Genomic DNA, 18160 nt, shown 5'->3' on the forward strand with positions numbered 1-18160 from the left:
CTCCCTCCCCTGCTCCAGCCACCCGGCCAGCCTCCCCCACCACCCTGACGCGGCCTCCGAGATCCTGGGGCTGGCTCACGCACCCTTAGCCAGCCCTGACTGGCTTCTCTGGGGCCCAAAGAGCCCCCTACCTTTGGCTTTACTTTCCGGTTGGTGATCTCTCTCCGTCGGACTCAGTGTTTTGAGTGAGGACATGGTGTGCAGGGTATCTTCGGCCTCTCTTCTTACTGTCTGGGGAGCATCTGGTCTCCTGGGACGGTCATAGAAACACAGTTGCAGTCCAGTGGAGGGCGGGGAGTGTCCAGCTGTGGGGAGGCACAGGGGTCCCACCTACTCATGGGGGTGGTCAGGGAAGGCTGCTCTGAACAGTGGGTAGGAGTTGATCGGGCAAAGAAGGGAGGGAGAAACATCTGAGCAAAGAGAGTAATGCAATGAAGCCCATCGGGGCTGGAGTATAAGGAAAAGTGGGGGAAAAGAAGGAAATGAAGCAAGATAGGCGGTGAGGGTGGGATGAGCATGGGGTCTTGCTGGCTGTGTTAGTAAAACATTGCTTTCTGGTACCTTCTGTGTCCATCCCCCACCCAGTATGCAGACTGGTTGACCCCTGGCGGGAGCTGAAACATCTCAGCTCCCAGCCCCTGCCTTCCACCCATGACACATTTTCACCCTTCTCTGTCGTCAGGGAGGCTGTGCCCACTTCTGTCTCCCAGTTCTTTTTATCAGCTTTGGTCCCTCCCTCTAGCCATAGGGGGAGCAGTCTCTAGACTGGACATCCAGAATGTTCCTGCCTGTGGCCGGCCTTTGTGACCTCATTGTAGATTCCGTAGCCTGGAGCCATGATGGTGACATGGCCTGTTGCTGCTTGGCAGAGGGGCCGAGGTCATAGGGGCCAGGGGTCTACCCCCACGGCCAGTGGTTCCCAAGGTGACAGCTCCCAGGGAGGAGCCGACAGCAAAGTCATGGGTTTAAGGCTGGCAGCTGGAGGGACTCCATAGTCCCTGCCCCTTGTTGTTGGCTTTGGGTGACAAAGTTCACAGGGGGACCACAGAGGGAGTAGTGAGATGGAGGAGGCGCCGTGGAAGGCATGATGTCACGGAGGCCAGGGAGTGTGTCAAAGAGCCCATTAAGGTCGGCAGAACCTGAGGCTCCCAAAAGGTCAAGAAGGACTTTGAGTCGCTGTGCCTGGGGGATCATGAACTCATCTGTCCGTTAGGCACAGTCTGGAGCTAGAATAGTCTCCCAGATGGGCATACAGCTGCATTTTCATGTATTGTGTTGGATGCTATTGAGGTTGATAAGCCAAAAAGTCATTTAAAGGCCTCCCTGGTTCCTCAAAAAATCAAACACAGAGTTACCATATGACCCAGCAATCCCATTTCTGGGAATATACCCAAGAGAATGGAAAGCAGGGACCAGAAGAGATGTTGCACATTCACGTTCCCAGCAGCACAATTCACAGTAGTTGAAAGGAACCCACTGTCCATTGATGGATGAAGGATGAGCACAATTTGGTCCATGCACACAATGCGGTATGATTCAGCCTTAAAAAAGGAAGGCCATGGGGCACCTGAGTGGCTCAGTCGTTAAGCGTCTGCCTTCGGCTCAGGTCATGATCCCAGGGTCCTGGGATCGAGCCCCGCATCGGGCTCCCTGCTCCGCAGGAAGCCTGCTTCTCCCTCTCCCACTCCCCTGCTTGTGTTCCCTCTCTCGCTGTGTCTCTCTCTGTCAAATAAATAAATAAAATCTTAAAAAAAAAAAAAAAAGGAAGTCCGTGCTGACACCTGCTACAATGTGGATGAACCTCGAGGACATTGTGCTCAGTGACATAAGCCAGACACAAAAGGACAAATCCTGTCTGATCCCACTCATGGGAGGTACTTGAAGTAGTCGGCCTCATAGACACAGAAAGTAGATTGGTGGTTGCTGGAGTGGTTGCCGAGGTTCCAAGTCTTGATTGATTTGGGAGTGAGTCATATGAGGGGGAATACCAGGTGGTTTCTGGGGCCAGCCGTGGGAGCCTCAGCTTCCTGCTTTGGCCAGCAGTCTCCTGAATCAGCAGCTTCTTGGGCATATGCAGTTTCCCCGAGCAGAGCAGGGGCAGCGTGAGTCCACCATCAGCCACTGTTGAGATGAGCCTTCTCAACCGGGGAACTAGGAGTTGTTCCTGAGCATGCTCTTCCAGCCCTATGAGCGATTCCCTCTACTCTCCAGCTCTTCGGAGCTCTCATTGACAAAGCATAAAATTCACCCATTGTAAGAGTCCAGTACAATGATTTTTTTTTTCATTTAAAATTTTTTTTTAAGATTTTATTTATTTGCGAGAGAGACAATGAGAGAGAGCATGAGAGGGAGGAGGGTCAGAGGGAGAAGCAGACTCCCTGCCGAGCAGGGAGCCCGATGCGGGACTCGATCCCGGGACTCCAGGATCATGACCTGAGCCGAAGGCAGTCGCTTAACCAACTGAGCCACCCAGGCGCCCCCAGTACAATGATTTTTAATAAAAATCATACAACTGTGAAGCCATCACCATAATCACCCTGAAAAGTTCCCATGTGCCTGTGTGAGACTGACCATGCTCCTCACACCAGCCTCGGGCAACTACGGATCTGCTGTCCCCATCGTTTTGCCTTTATTAGAAATGTCATATAAACGGAGTAATACAATGTGTAGTCTTTTGTGTCTGACTCCTTCCATGCAGCATAAGTTCATCTGCATGTCTCAGTTGTTCATGCATTTTTGTGGTTGAGTAGTGTCCCATTATTTGGATGGTACTGTGCTTTTGTTTATTGATTCTTCAGTTGGTGGACATTGGGATTTTCTCCTAGCATTTGGTGATTATGAATAATGCTGCTATGAACATTTGTGGACAAGCTTTTGTGTCATTTCTCTTTGGAGAAATGCTGAATTGTTGGGTCATATAGTAACTCCATGTTTAACATTTCAAGAAACTTTCTAAGCTGCTTTTCAAAGTGGCCATGCTATTTTGCATTCCCACCGGTGATGGATATGGGGTCTCCTTTCTCCAGATCCTCGCGGACACTCGGTATTATCAGATTTAAAATTTTTAGCCATCCTGGGTAGTGTAAAAGTGCTATCTCCTTGTAGTTTTGACTTGTATTTCCCTGATGATTAGTGATATTAAGCATCTTTTCACATGCTTGGTGACCATTTGTCTTTAGAGAAATATCCAATCAAATCCTTTGCCCGTTTCTAAATTTAGCCATTTGTCTTTTTATTGTTGAGTTGTAAGCGTTCTTTACATATTCTGGTTACAAGTCCCTTAGCAGATACATGATTTTTTCAGAGTTTATTTATTTGAGAGCAAGAGAGAGGAAAGCACACAGAGGGAGAATAAGCAGACTCCCTACTGAGCAAGGAGCCCAATGCGGGACTCAATCCCAGGACCCTGGGATCATGACCTGAGCCGAAGGCAGATGCTTAACCGACTGAGCAACCCAGGCGCCCCATAGATACATGATTCTTAAATACTTCCGTCTTTTCAGTTTCAAGGTTGACATTTATTTGACAGTATGTTTTGAAGGGCAAGAGTTTTTAATTTCGGTGAAGTCCGGTTGTGTCATTTCTCTTTTATGGTGTGTGCTTTGCTATCATGTCTAAGAAATCTTTACCTAATCCAAGGGAACAAAGATTTTCTCTTTCTTTACCCTAAAGTTTTGTAATTTGGCTTTTGTATTTAGGTGTATGATACATTTTGAGTTAGTTTTTGTGTGTGGCATGAGGTGAAGGTCTGTGTTCTCTTGTTTTGTTTGTTTTTGGCATATTGTTCCAGCATTATTTATTGCAAAGACTGTCCTTTCTCCCATTGAACTGCTGTGGCACATTTATCAAAAACTAGTTGGCCATAAATGTGAGCTTTCATTTCTGCACTCTCTGTCTGATTGATCTTTTTTTTTTTTTTTTAAAGATTTTATTTATTTATTTGAGACAGAGAGAAAGAGAGAGAGAGCACATGAGAGGGGGGAGGGTCAGAGGGAGAAGCAGACTCCCCGCCGAGCAGGGAGCCCGATGCGGGACTCAATCCTGGGACTCCAGGATCATGACCTGAGCCGAAGGCAGTCGCTTAACCAACTGAGCCACCCAGGCGCCCTCTGTCTGATTGATCTTATACCACACTGTCTTGGTCAATAGCTTTATGGAAAGTCGTGAAGATGAAAAGTCCTGCATCTTTGTTCTTTTATTAAAGGCAAGGATCTGGTGGATGGAGGGACAGTAAGAGTAAGTCGCTATGGGAGACACGGGGATTACAAGGACTCTGAACAGGCAGACTACTTATGGCAGCATGGGAGGGCTTATGAAAAACAGGCTCCGAGTTCAAATTCTTATCTCAAAGCATGTGCAGAGAATCCGTACTATGGCTGCTTTCATTGATTTCTTCTGCCAGCTGTAGGTTGCTGAATTATAACGTGGTATGAATTCACAGCCTCTCCAGATCTTTGCATGAAAGGTAGGGCATTATTTGAGTTAACGGTACCCTGAGAATGGAAATACTGGAATGGTGTAATTTGGGAGGAAGACTATACGATTTTGAGTGCCCTGAACTTTTATTAATTTAATTTAATTTAATTAACTTATTTATTTTTCAAGTTTTTATTTAAATTCTAGTAAGTTCACATGTGGTGTAGTTTTGGTTTCAGGAGTAGAATTCAGTGATTTATCACTTACATAGAATACCCCGTGCTCATCACATCATGTGCCCTCCTTAATGCCCATCACCCATTTAGCTCAGCCCCCCACCTACCTCCCCTCTAGCAACCCTCTGTTTGTTCTCCATGGGTAAGAGTCTCTTATGGTTTGCCTCCCTCTCTCCTTCTCTTTTTTTTCCCCCTTCCCCACACGTTCATCTGTTCTGTTTCTTAAACAAATGAGTGAAATCATATGGTATTTGTCTTTCTCTGACTGGCTTATTTCTCCTAGCATAATACATTCTAGCACCATCCATGTCCTTGCAAATGACAAGATTTCATTCTTTCTGATGGATGAGTAATATTCCATTACACACACACACCACATCTTCTTTATCCATTAATCTATCGGTGGATATTTGGGCTCTTTCCATAATTTGACTATTGTTGATAGTGCTGCTATAAACATTGGGATGCATGTGCCCCTTTGGATGACTGTTTTTTATCCTTTGGATAAATACCTAGTAGTGCAATTGCTGGGTCATAGGGTAGCTCTGTTTTTAACTTCTTGAGGAACCTCCATACTGTTTTCCAGAGTGGCTACACCAGTTTGCGTTCCCACCAACAGTGCAAGAGGGTTTCCCTTTCTCTGCATCCTCACCAACACTTGTTGTTTCTGGTCTTGTTAATTTTAGCCATTTTGACCAGTGTGAGGTGGTATCTCAGTGTGGTTTTGATTTGTATTTCCCTGATGCCAAGTGATGTTGAGCATCTTTTCATGTGTCTGTTGGCCATTTGCATGTCTTCTTTGCAGAAATGTCTGTTCATGTCTTCTGCCCATTTCTTAACTGGATTATTTGTTTTTTGGGGTGTTGAGTGTGATAAGTTCTTTTTTAAAAAATATTTTATTTATGGGCTCCTGGGTGGCTCAGTTGGTTAAGCGACTGCCTTCGGCTCAGGTCATGATCCTGGAGTCCTGGGATCGAGTCCCACATCGGGCTCCCTGCTCGGCAGGGAGTCTGCTTCTCCCTCTGACCCTCCTCCCTCTCATGCTCTCTATCTCTCGTTCTCTCTCTCACAAATAAATAAAATCTTAAAAAAAAAAATTAAAAAAAAATATTTTATTTATTTGACAGAGAGAGAGATAGCGAGAGCAGGAACACAAGTAGGGGGAGTGGGAGAGGGAGAAGCAGGCTTCTCGCTGAGCAGGGAGCCTGATGCAGGGCTCGATCCCAGGACCCTGAGATTATGACCTGAGCCTAAGGCAGATGCTTAATGACTGAGCCACCCAGGCACCCCGAGTTTGATAAGTTCTTTACAGATCTTGGATACTAGCCCTTTATCTGATATGTCATTTGCAAATACCTTCTCCCATTCCGTGGGTTGCCTTTTAGTTTTGTTGATTGTTTCCTTCTCTGTGCAGAAGCTTTTTATCTTGATGAAGTCCCAAAAGTTCATTTTCGCTTTTGTTTCCCTTGCCTTTAGAGACGTGTCTTGAAAGAAGTTGCTGTGGCCGATGTCGAAGAGGTTACTGCCTATGTTCTCCTCTAGGATTTTGATGGATTCCTGTCTCACATTTAGGTCTTTCATCCATTTTGAGTCTATTTTTGTGTGTGGTATAAGAAAATGGTCTAGTTTCATTCTTCTGCATGTGGCTGTCCAGTTTTCCCAGCACCGTTTGTTGAAGAGACTGTCTTTTTTCCACTGGATATTCTTTCCTGCTTTGTTGAAGATTAATTCACCATCTAGTTGTGGGTTCATTTCTGGGTTCTCTATTCTGTTCCATTGACCTATGTGTCTGTTTTTGTGCCAATACCATGCTGTCTTGATGATCACAGCTTTGTAATAGAGCTGGAAGTCCGGAATTGTGATGCCGCCAGCTTTGCTTTTCTTTTTCAAGGTTGCTTTGGCTCTTTGGGGTCTTTTGTGGTTCCATACACATTTTGGGATTGTTTGTTCCACCTCTGTGAAAAATGCTGGTGGTATTTTGATAAGGGATTGCATTAAATGTGTAGATTGCTTTGGGTAGTGTAGACATTTTAACAGTGTTTGTTCTTCCAATCCATGAGCATGGGATGTTTTCTCATTTCTTTGTGTCCTCTTCAATTTCTTTCACAAGTGTTCTGTAGTTTTCAGAGTACTAGTGCCCTGAACTTTTAAATCCCACGCAGGCTCCCAGGCCAGGGGGGCGGAATAGAAGGCAGCGCTTCCTGCCCTCTAGAGGCAGTAACGTTGCCATAGAAGCCAGGAGCTCCCTCCTTGCCTCCACACCTACGATGGAGTCAAGTCTCAGAGTACTTCAGGAGGCCACGTACAAAGTCATACCTCGGAGATGAAGAATTGCAAACGACTTACAAGATTTGGCTCCTTTAGATTGGGCAGAAAATCCGGGTACTGTCTGTGGGATTGGATTCTGAGGGTGTTGCCCTAGCGAAGGAGAAATGAGTTTATCAGGATGTGCCGAGTGGAGATGGTAGATTTATCAGACTAGCCCAAGCAGTCGGGAGTAGCTCTGGCTGTTGGCATGGTTGATTAACTGAGAGCCGGACTCAGTGCTGGCCTTGGTGACTATAGCTGAGAGTCCAGAAGAATCCTGAGTGCAACAAAGAAGGAATCTGAAGAGACAGACCCTGTGCATGAGGCAGCGCATACAAGAGTCCTCACCGCATGGGGTTAGTGAACAGGTGGAAGCAAACTAAATGTCGAGTGATAGGGGAATGGGCGAGTGCCATGCAAAACCCCTACTCTGGAACACTGTGCAGTAGTTAAAGCAAGTGGGGTGGCTGTATTCGTCTTTACAGGTAAAGGTGTCTATAGCATATTTTTTAAGTGGGAGAAAAATCAGGTATATGTCTTTTAATATGCCCTTTAAATAACTTATTTTGAAATAATAAATTTGAAGGTCTTAGGAGAGTTTCCAAAACAGTACAAAGAGTGCTCTATCCTGTTTATGAAGATCATTTCCTCCATCATCCACTGCCCCCGCCAGATTATCATTAGTCTTTTTCTTTCTTTTTTTAAATTAAGATTTATTTTTTTAAAAGATTTTATTTATTTATTTGAGAGAGAGAATGAGATAGAGAGCATGAGAGGGGGGAGGGTCAGAGAGAGAGAAGCAGACTCCCTGCTGAGCAGGGAGCCTGATTTGGGACTCGATCCCGGGACTCCGGGATCATGACCCGAGCCGAAGGCAGTCTCTTAACCAACTGAGCCACCCAGGTGCCCCAAGATTTGTTTATTTGAGAGAGAGAAAGAGAGAGGGAGCAGGGGGGAAGGGTGCAGAGGGAGAGAGAGAATCTCAAGCTGACTCCAGGCTGAGCGCTGAGCCCGAAACAGGGCTCGATCTCACAACCCTGAGATCATGATCTGAGCCGAAACCAAGAGTCGGACACTTAACTGTGCCACCCAGGTGCCCCTCATTAGTATTTTTCGAGAGTAACCTGCCGGCATTTCCCACAAACGTTCCAGTGTGCACCCCCCAAACAAGGACACTGTCTAAGCGTGTAAGCCCCCCGATCAGGACGTCACGATTACTGCATGACCGTCCAGTCTTCACACCCCATTCATAGTTTCTTAACTAATCCAGTAAGGTCTTCCTTTCTGGTCCAGGATACAACCCTGGATCGTGTGCACTTAGTTGTCAGGTCTCCTCAGACTCCCTTCAATCTGGAATGGGCCTTCACTTGCTCTGTCTTCCCTTCCTGGCCAGTCTTAAAGAGCGCAGGCCTTACATTCTGTAGATTGAGCCCCAGCTTGGGTTCACCTGCTGTTTCCTCTTGACCAGACTGGAACCATGCTTTTGTCCTATAAATGAGCCAACGAGGGCCCGGTGTAGCTGGCCCTGTGTTGTTTACTTCTTCACAGCAGTTTGGGACCTGCTAGCTCAAAAGCCCTCTGGTGCCAAACCCCATTTTTTTCTTTAACTTGGGAAAAAAAGATGATTTTCCAGATCTCAAGGGTATATTAAGTTATATTGATCATTATACACTATTGGAAGGGAAAGATGGTAGCAAACTTGGTTTCTTACACATCCAGTTTAAAATATATCTAAAGTGAGCATATTTTTAGCCATTTAGAGCCTGCCTGCTTTGTTTATCTCTTGAGACTGCACCCAGCATGCGCCATATAGAAGACAAACCCCAGAGCTATAACAGAGCGCAGGACACTGTGCCCTTTGGAGCTCTCTGGCCCAAAGACTCCCTGCCCAGCTGCTGACAATGTCACCTAGACAAATAAGCCCCCTTCCCGCCGGGGCGTGAGGGTGGGGCCTTGCCCTCCTCCCCTCCTGGGTGGTAGGCTCTGGGCTGTTGCTTCTGGGAAGCCTCATTCTGTGAGGGACTTCCCCTGCATGCTGCCCAAGTAAAACTGCCGTCACCTCGTCGTCACGCTCAGGCCCCCTAATCCCTGCGACTCACTACAGCTTTCTTGGAAAGAATATGACAGAAACCATGCTATGTTCCTTTTAGTGCAGTTATCAGGAGTTGATGAAAACCGTGACCACCTGGTCAAGTTGGTGTCTCTCAGGTTTCCCCACTTAAATTTATCTTTTCCTGCTGTTATAGTCGATCAGAATTTTCTGGGGAGGTATTATGAGATTATACCAATTATCTTCCCTAGCATCAAAGCTCCACCAGTGACCTTGGTATCCACTACCCGCTCCTGTTTGTCCTCCTGCGTCGTGATTGCCAGACACAGACTTTCTCATCCCATCATTCCTTCTGCGGTATTCGGGACTTTGTCTTACAATAATGACAACCAGTTACTCAGTGGGCTGGAATCTGTTACTCTCATTATTTGCTTTGGTATGCACATTGCCCCCATGTGGCCAGTGGAAAGCCCTTCAGGGCTGGTTCCTCTGGCTCTTTGACAGGTATCGCCTTTTTTTTTTTTTTTTTTTTTTGAGCACTGTTTTACTTTCTGACACAAGCTATTCCAGGTTCCTCTTTTACAGTCCCTGTCTTAGCCCTGGAATCAGACACTTCCCCAAACATGCCTGGTTCCTTCTAGCAGTAGGTGGGATTTAGAAACCAAGATCTGGGTACTCAGCGTGCCCACTGCGGCCGGGCCCTCAGAGCAGACAGAGATAGAAAACATACGTGTGTATGTATGTCTCTGTATGTATATGCCCACGACTGAGTGTGTACGTACACAGACGTAGGTAGATGTATTTATATATAACACACATCTATAGTTCTGTATCTGTAAATATATTATAAAACTATGAGTCTGTACAATACCTCCAATCCAAACGGAATACCTCATGGTTCTTTCCTTCTTTTTTTTTTTTTATTATTTTATTTATTTATTTGAGAGAGAAGGAAAGAGAGCACAAGCTGAGGGAAGAGGCAGGGCAGAGGGAGAAGCAGGCTCCCCGCCGAGCAGGGAGCCCAATGCGGGGCTCGATCCCAGGACCCTGGGATCATGACCTGAGCCGAAGGCAGACGCTCAACGACTGAGCCACCCAGGTGCCCCCTTCATGGTTCTTTCTAACCTTTTCCTAAATTTCTTCTCTGCCAGTGGAAACTTAGCTCCCACTTTTTAAAAATCTATTTACTTATTTGCTCAATGTCCAGCCTCCTGCCCACACTGTTCCTCTCCTCATCCTGTGAGCCCTGGGTTCCCCTCTGTTCCACAGCCTTGGCCTCTAAGCCTGCCCCCAGCTTCTTCATGCAGCCGCCCACCCTGCCCCCTCCCCATGTTCTCAACCACTGTGCTAACCTGCCCCTGCCTGGAAGAAAAAATGTCCTTTATATATTTTTATATGCAAAAATGAATTCTCCCCTCCCTACTACACACACACACACACACACACACAATTTTTTTCAATAGTGACATACATATATGTTTATAGTCAATCCTTGTTATTTGTGATATTTATGTTTATAAAAATGCTGTGAACACTGAGTTATTGAAAATAAGTGACCCATTGCTCTTAATAGAGTCAGGTGCTTGGCAGCCTCTGGTCACAATATTTTTATCAACTGATCGCTATCTAACCTTGTTTATGTGTGTTTTCTGTTCAGGGACACCTTATTGAATACACACGGTTGCTTCATTAGCATTGAACTAACGGCCAACAGCACTATCATTCACACCTGAATGAAGTTAATCTAACACCTATATATTTTTCCCCCCTGGGCTCATCATGGCCTTCTTGCACTCAGGAACACGAGACAGCATTTCAGCGTTAAACTTGGGGGCACTTTCGACAGTGCCATCACTCAACAAAAAATGCAAAAACATGACGCTAAATAGATCCTCAGAAGGACGTGCATTTACAGCATGAGCTGAAGCAAGAAGGCAGGCCAGCACTGTGTTTGACCTCAGCTGGGATTCAGATTTTTCACCACTCTGTGCATGTCCACAGACGACCACAGATGTTCCAGGGGCATTGATTTGGGGTTACAAATAAGTGTTAGAGAGCAGGCAAACTTGCAAATACAGACTCTGGGAAAAAAATTAAAAGGAGGATAGACTGTATTTACATTAAAAAAAAAAACCCTAAAAGCCTACCGGGTAGATAAGGGCATCAAAAATGACATTAGCCTTGTGCATTGCTTTAGTGTTTTTTTGCAAGGAGAATGTCTTCGTACATTTCCAATCTATTTATAATTTTATATTTTAAAAAGAAAAGGGGGCCTGGGGCGCCTGGGTGGCTCAGTTGGTTAAGCGACTGCCTTCGGCTCAGGTCATGATCCTGGAGTCCTGGGATCGAGTCCCGCATCGGGCTCCCTGCTCAGCAGGGAGTCTGCTTCTCCCTCTGACCCTCCCCCCCGTCTCATGTGCTCTCTCTCTCTCTCTCTCAAATAAATAAATAAAATCTTAAAAAAAAAAAAGAAAAGGGGGCCTGGACTGCCTCTGGGTATCTAGAGATAACCTTAAAAGACTGGAAATGTTCTTTCTCCTGTCCTCATAGGCTGTCCTCCTCTGGCCTGGGGAGTGTGCTTTCCACTGATCTTTCAGGAACCAGCACTATGGATTTGCCGTATCAGTGTTGGTCTGCCTGTGCATGGACTTTTGGATGAAAGAGGAACGAACTTCTGTCTTTAAGTTGCTGTTATTATGGGCCTTACGACAACAGCGAAACTCATCTGCACAGATGGGGTTTATCTAGAACCATAGCTGTTAACCAAGACTGATGGGGGCTTTGATGGAAACAGTTTACCTGTAATGAGGGCTTTTGGACCTCAGACGCAGCACGCCGTTTGCCTTCTCAGTGCCCCTTTCTCTGGGAAGGTGTGAGTCTTCAACAGCTGTTGAACAGGGGGTCTGTTTTTATACATTCCCACCCCCCTCCAGACACAGAAGGTCGAACTCACATAACTAGTCAGAATTTGAACCCAGAACTGATTTCAGAGCCTGAACTTCTCCACAAAGGACAAAATGTTTGAATCTGCGGCCAAAAATCAGGACATGGGATGCTGAAGTGCTTTATTATCAGAACTTGTTGGGAGAGTTTCCAAGTTGCTTCCAGGAAGACCAGTTGGTTTGGGGACCCACTTCTTCAAACTTGTGAAGGCTTTTCTTTCTGATATCTCAGTCAGTCCTCTGGGGAGAAAAAAAATCTAATTGGAACCCACAAGATGAGATCTTTCTTCCAAAACAAGCAGTTCTTTATAGACCTCCCCAAAAGCTTCCCTGGGATCATGTCTTGAAGGTTCATAGGAATTCAGAGATCTGTGATGATCCAGTACGACTGGGGTCCTTGTTAAAAAAAAGGGGGCAATATGGACACAGGCAGGGCATCTACAAGCCAAGGAGAGAGGCCTCAGAAGAAGCCAACCAGCCAGTACCTTGCTCTTGGACTTGCAGAAAATAAAGTCCTGTGGTGGAAGCGGGTGAATCTGTGGTACTTTGTAGCTGCAGCCCTAGCAAGCTAATGTGAGTGAGTTGGCTGGGGGCCTCAGAAGACAATGATTTGACCACAAAAGGATTACCAGGGGCCTTTGGGACAACTGAAAATTTATTCTACTATCCACCTGCTCTTGCATCTAGCTGGATTCCCCCAAACCTATCAGTGACCCTGAGTTAGGGGGACTCCTCTGGATGAGACTTGGGGAGAGGAGAGGAACAGGGGTGGGTGGGTGGGAGTTGTTCAAATCCCCATCCCTTGCCCTCTGTGATGGGCCAACACACCTCATTCCTTGGGTCCCTGGCAAGTAGCACTTTTCCCCACCGAAGTGTCTGACAAAGGCCTGCTCCAGAGAAGCTACAGTATACCATGTGGGCATTTTTCTGGTAGAGAAAGCATGAGTTGAGACCAGGCCTAGAATCCCTGGCAACCAAATGTGCATTTGTGTGCAGTCTCTGCAGCTCTGCTCACAGACCCGCCTGCCACACAGGGGAGACCACCTCTGTTGGACTCGTTCAAGGCCCGGCCCAGCAAAGCCAATCTCACCGTTGGGACAGCCAAGAGCAGCTCCACCAGGGAAGTCAGTGGTAGAATTTTTCAATTTGCTTTTTGTATTTCTGGGTGACAAAATGTCTCCGAATCTTTGTCGCCGGACCTATCGAGAAAGAAGAGACCAGTTCAGATGTGGGGATGAAATAAAAGTCCACGTGTCCCGTGTGTGGGCAACAGGGTCCCGTGACTGGGGCAGCCCGGGGCTGGCTGGGGCTGGCTCTGCCATCGACTTCGTGGGTGCACTGCCTTCACCATCAGTGTGGGGATGATGGAACCCTCCCCTCGCCCCGGGCTGTGGGGTGAGGACTGTGTGAGCCGGCAGGCAGACAGCATGCCAAACTCTGTGCCTCATGTGGACAGTGCACCCCACAAAGGGGGCACACCACCCCCTGATTTTACAGGTGAGGAAACGGGCTCAGAGAGGGCCAGTTGCTCTGAGCTGACCCAGAACATGCAGGCAGGGGCAAGACTTGAACTCAGGCCCTGATCCATGCCCCAGGCTGCTCACAGGATCTGGGTCACCATGGGGTTCAGGCTTCCCCAGCTGTGTCCTGAGCAGCCCCACGAGGACTGCATTTTCAACTTGTGGTTGAAAGAACCAAGGATCGGAGGGACAAGTCGACTTGGAGGGGACAGGATTTGAGCCCAAGTTGTTGGAGGCTGTGTGCTTGCCGCCACTCTTAACTGCAATCCATGCCATCAGATTACAGCTGAGTGCAGAGAGCAAGCCCCAGAAAGGACATTGAGGGAAAGCAAGACCCCCACCCACCCTGGAGTGAGCCCTCCCCTCATGGGGCAGACAGACAAAGATCAGTTAATACGTAGGGTAATTTCAGACTATGATGTGTTACGGGGCAAGATGGCGGCAGTATAGGAGGTGGGATGGTGAGCTGCAGGGCTGCTCTCTTAAGGGCAATGGTGAGTCGCATTAGCCAGGATGGGCAGAGAAGGCCACTTGAGGAAGTGGCCTTTAGGGTGAGAAGGAGCCAAAGAATTGAGGGGGGAGGGCATTCCAGGCAAAGGGAGCAGCAGGTGCAAAGGCCTGAGGCGGAGCTGTGCCTGGAGAGTTGTGAGAACAGCACAGAAGCCTGTGGAGTTGGGGCAGAGTAAGTGAAAAGGAGAGGTCAACAGGAGAAAGATCATGCAGAGCCATAGTGAGGATTTTGGCTTTTATTCCTAGAGCAGGGGATGTGCTGCCCTGGGGAGAAGGGACGTGTGTGTGTGTGGGCGGGGGAGCTGTGCACCAATGAGCTGGAAGTGGACCCTCAGACCCCCAGAAAAGGGCACATCTCCTCAGTTCCCATGTGGCCCTGGACACTAGCAAGGGACCAGCCTCCAAGTGCCAAGGCCACCTGCTCTCCAGGCTGCTCACCCATCTCTCCATTTTGGACAGAAAAGTCCTTCTCCAGGATGACCCACTTATGGATCCTCTGCGCATTGGAAATGGCTTCCTGATTCACAGCATCTATGCCTTGCTGGATGGCCCTATAGACCAGGGGGTCCTGCAGCTCCAAAATCTCAGAGACGGTGGACACATGGCTTCCCAGGTTCCGGCAGAAGTGGATGGCCTCCAAGCTTAACTTGTCCAGTGGCTCTCCGTTCATCTCGTCGACCTCACACTGCCCAAGACACCCTCGTCACCACACCCAATGACCACACACGCTCCCCGGCCACACCTGAGGACCAGGAAGTGGGTCTCGAACCCACAGGGGTGCACCCTCTGGAGCCTGGGGCAGAGACCCCCCAGCAGGACAGCAAACCCTCCTTACCTTCAGCGTCAGCAGGATGCTCAGAAACTTTGCCCTATCTCCCACTAACAGGGCATTACTGATTATGGGAATCTTCTCTTTAACCAAGTTCTCAATGGGAATAGGGGCCACGTTCTCACCTCCGGCTGTGATAAGGATTTCTGGAACAAAGCATGGCTCAGTGAAGGTTCAACCGTGACAGTACAAAAGCCTTATCCCCTCAAGGATCAGAGGGGACAGATGCTGACACAGATGACTGCTCACTTAGAAAAACCCAGAAGCAGAGGAGGCCCCCTGCCCATGGCCAGAACTCCCACCATGCCCTTCTCCAAGCCACAGACCAAGCATCACTCTGCTCCTCCTCCCCTGTCTCCTTAAAATTCCCGTCAGATATCCAAAGTCCTATGCATCTCACTTGGACAGCACTGTATTAATCCTCTGCCTGTTTCTTGGTCCTCTGCACCCTGTTCCAAGCCCTCAAAAATCTTGCTTGGAAGATAGTGCAGTGCTTCTGGCCATGCCCCGTCTCTGTCTCCTGATTTTTCTACCACTTGGCAACCCCAGAAGAACCTTTAAGAGAATTGTGTCACTTTCCCCCCCAGCCTCTCAAATGCTCCAAGAGCTCCTCCTCCTACCCCAGATCTGTTCACTTGCTCTTTCATCTAAGGATGCTGGCTGCCTCCTATCCCATCCACCCAAACTCTCTGTGTCTTATCCCATGATCTTTCAACCATCCCTACTGTGGTGGGAAGGCAGTGGTAATTATATGATTGTGATGGACACCTGTGGTGGTGTCCGCCAGTGACTCAGGTATCCAGCCCTGCTGTTTGTTGGGGAACTCTTCCCTCCATCTCAAACGCTTGTGGTTTGGGCAAGGACTGCAAGGATGAGCATGTGACCAGGTCCGACCAGCCAGCACACTCCGTCTCTGCAGAGATTCATCTTGAGATGGGATCCAGTGAGATCCAGACCTAAAACTTTGGCTGTCCCTTGGTGGTTAGGGTGAGCCTGGGCTGTTGGCAGCCATCTTGTCACCAAATGGGAAAAGCCTCTCCAAGAACGGCCCCAACACCAAGGACAGCTCAGTAAGGGAAGGATAAAGCAATTCCTTTGATGTTAATTGGGCACCTGGGTCCAGCCGAGCCTGAAGTGAGACCTCTTGGACTTCTCCATTTTTGAGCCAATAGTTTCTCTTTTTCACTCACACCTATTTCAGAAGGCTTTTCTGTCACTTATCACGGAAAGGATACTAACCTAGCCCGCTTACTGAATAAGTTACTGCCTATGTCGGGCTCACTGCTGAATGCTTTGTCTACACGAGAGGTTGGCAAACTGCAGCCTGTAAATCAAATCCAACCTTCCATGGGTTTGTGTGGCCATGAGCTAGAAATGGTTTTTATATTTTTACATGGTTGGAAGGAAATCCCAAACATAATAGTATTTGGGACACGTGAGAATTATATGACATCAGTGTGGGCACATGGCCAGGTCCATTTGTCTATTAGGTGTCTATGGCTGCTTCTGTGCCACCCTGGCTGGGCTGAGCAGCAGTGACACGGACCGTATGTCCTGCAGATCCCCAAAATATTTACTCTCAGGCCCTCCGCAGGAAGAGTCGGCTATCCCTGTTCTATAGCATCTCATTGAATCCTTACTTGTTATAGTGCTGTGGATTATTATGCTCCCCGAGCTACAGGGGAGGAGACAGGTTTCAGGACTCGCGTGGGTATCTTCCCTAGGGCCCTTCTGCTGGGGGGCCAAATGCCGGGCCCAGGGGAAGAGCTGGATTCCCCGGAGGGCAGTGTCTCCGTGTATCTGTGTGGGGGCCCCCCGTGGAAGGTGGGGGGCCGGGAGCCTCAGTGCTGGTGCACCAGGCCCTTCAGCGTTCGGGGTGGGCCTGCCCGCAGGAAGCGCCTGAAGAGCCAGCCCCAGTACCTTTGATGCGGCCTGTGATGTAGAGGAAACCCTGGTTGTCCATGCGGCCCAGGTCCCCGGTGTGTAGCCAGCCTTCCTCATCGATGACCTCCGTGGTCTCGTCTTCCATTTCCAGATAGCCCATGAAGACGTGCCGACCCCAGATGCAGATCTCCCCGATGCCTTCCTTGCTCTGCTGGTACAGCATGTTCTTACAGCCAGCCATGATTCTGCCACAGCTGCCAGGGAGTGGGAGGGGGAAGCCAGGGCTCAGGAAGACAAGGTCACCCACCCAGGTCAGCCTGGGTCCGCAGCCTGGGCTCCCCCGCGGGATCTGCTGCTCTCACCCTCTCCAGGACCCGGTGGGCATGAGGAGGTGTACACGTAGTTCCAAGAAAAGGAAATACAAATGGGTTTGAAATGAATGCAAAGAGTTTTTTTCAACTTCACTCGTGACAAAAGGAACGTATGTGAAAGTTGTGTTGAGGTACCATTTTGTTTTACCAACTGGTTTAGCACCATGGATGGTGTGCATGCAAAGTGTTTGTTTTGGCGTTGTTTGTGGTGACCCATGATGGAGAATAAGCCATAAGTATCACCAGTAAGAGGACCAGTTAAGTAAATGATGGTGCGTGCACCCAGGGGGACACACTGCTGCTTTTAAAGGTGGGGCAGGCGCTTCCTATAGGGAACATTCTCTACAAGATAGGAATCTCTCGCCAGCCAAATGCATTTGATTCCTGAGCTTGGATGATGTGAATCAAGACCGATTGGAAGTTCGTATTACGAACCCGGATAATGAAGGACACGGGGTTATCTGACCTCATTTGGTTCCCGAGCTCCAGAGAGCAAGTAATAGTTCAGAGAGGATGAGTTCTGTGTTCGTTTTAACATGGAAAACGCTTTTATTGGGGAGAAAAGCATGTATGTCCATGCACCGCTTATGCCCCCTTAGCTCAAGAGCAATGGTGTGGTGGTTTGGCCTCTGGGAGGGTGTTAGGGGTTGAGTTGTGCCCCTCCCTCCCATCATATATGGTACTGCGAATCCCCAGCACCTCAGAATGTGACCAGATCTGGAAACAGGATCATTGCAGATATAATGAGTTAAATTAAGATGAGGTCATACTGGAGAAGGGTAGCCCCAAATCCAGGCTGCCTGGTGTCCTTACAAAAAGGGGAAGTTTTTATTTCAGACACACACACGGGGAGAACCATGTGAAGATGAAGGCGGAGATACGGGGGATGCGTCTACAAGGCCAGGAACACCAGAGATGGCCAGCAACGGCCACACGCCAGGGGAGAACTCGGGACAGATTCTCCCTCACCCTCTCATTGAACCAGCCTGCCCACACCTTGATCTCGGACCTGTGTTCTCCAGAATTGTAAGAAAAATTTTTTTGTTTAAGTTTTGGGGAACTTTGTTAGGGTGGCCTTAGCAGGCTCCCTGGAGG

At 48.2% G+C, this 18160-nt stretch overlaps 1 protein-coding gene across 1 annotated transcript in view; it reads right to left on the reverse strand.

The window, feature by feature from the left end:
* Nucleotides 1-12059: 12059 nt before the first annotated feature.
* The window catches only part of LOC123834191 (long-chain-fatty-acid--CoA ligase ACSBG2-like), a 57905-nt gene continuing 51804 nt past the window's right edge, over nucleotides 12060-18160 (reverse strand). The window contains exons 11-15 of the mRNA XM_045863213.3: nucleotides 16731-16948; nucleotides 14817-14956; nucleotides 14420-14666; nucleotides 13042-13150; nucleotides 12060-12191 (exon numbers count right to left, since the gene is read on the reverse strand). Coding sequence (XP_045719169.1) covers nucleotides 13077-13150; nucleotides 14420-14666; nucleotides 14817-14956; nucleotides 16731-16948 — 679 coding nt within the window. The 3' untranslated portion in view covers nucleotides 12060-12191; nucleotides 13042-13076. The remainder of the gene's footprint in view (nucleotides 12192-13041; nucleotides 13151-14419; nucleotides 14667-14816; nucleotides 14957-16730; nucleotides 16949-18160) is intronic.

This window comes from Mirounga angustirostris, unplaced genomic scaffold, assembly GCF_029215605.1.
Source record: "Mirounga angustirostris isolate CCGP_5_RB_7025 unplaced genomic scaffold, mMirAng1.0.hap1 SCAF_1, whole genome shotgun sequence".
NCBI classification, from domain to species: domain Eukaryota; kingdom Metazoa; phylum Chordata; class Mammalia; order Carnivora; family Phocidae; genus Mirounga; species Mirounga angustirostris.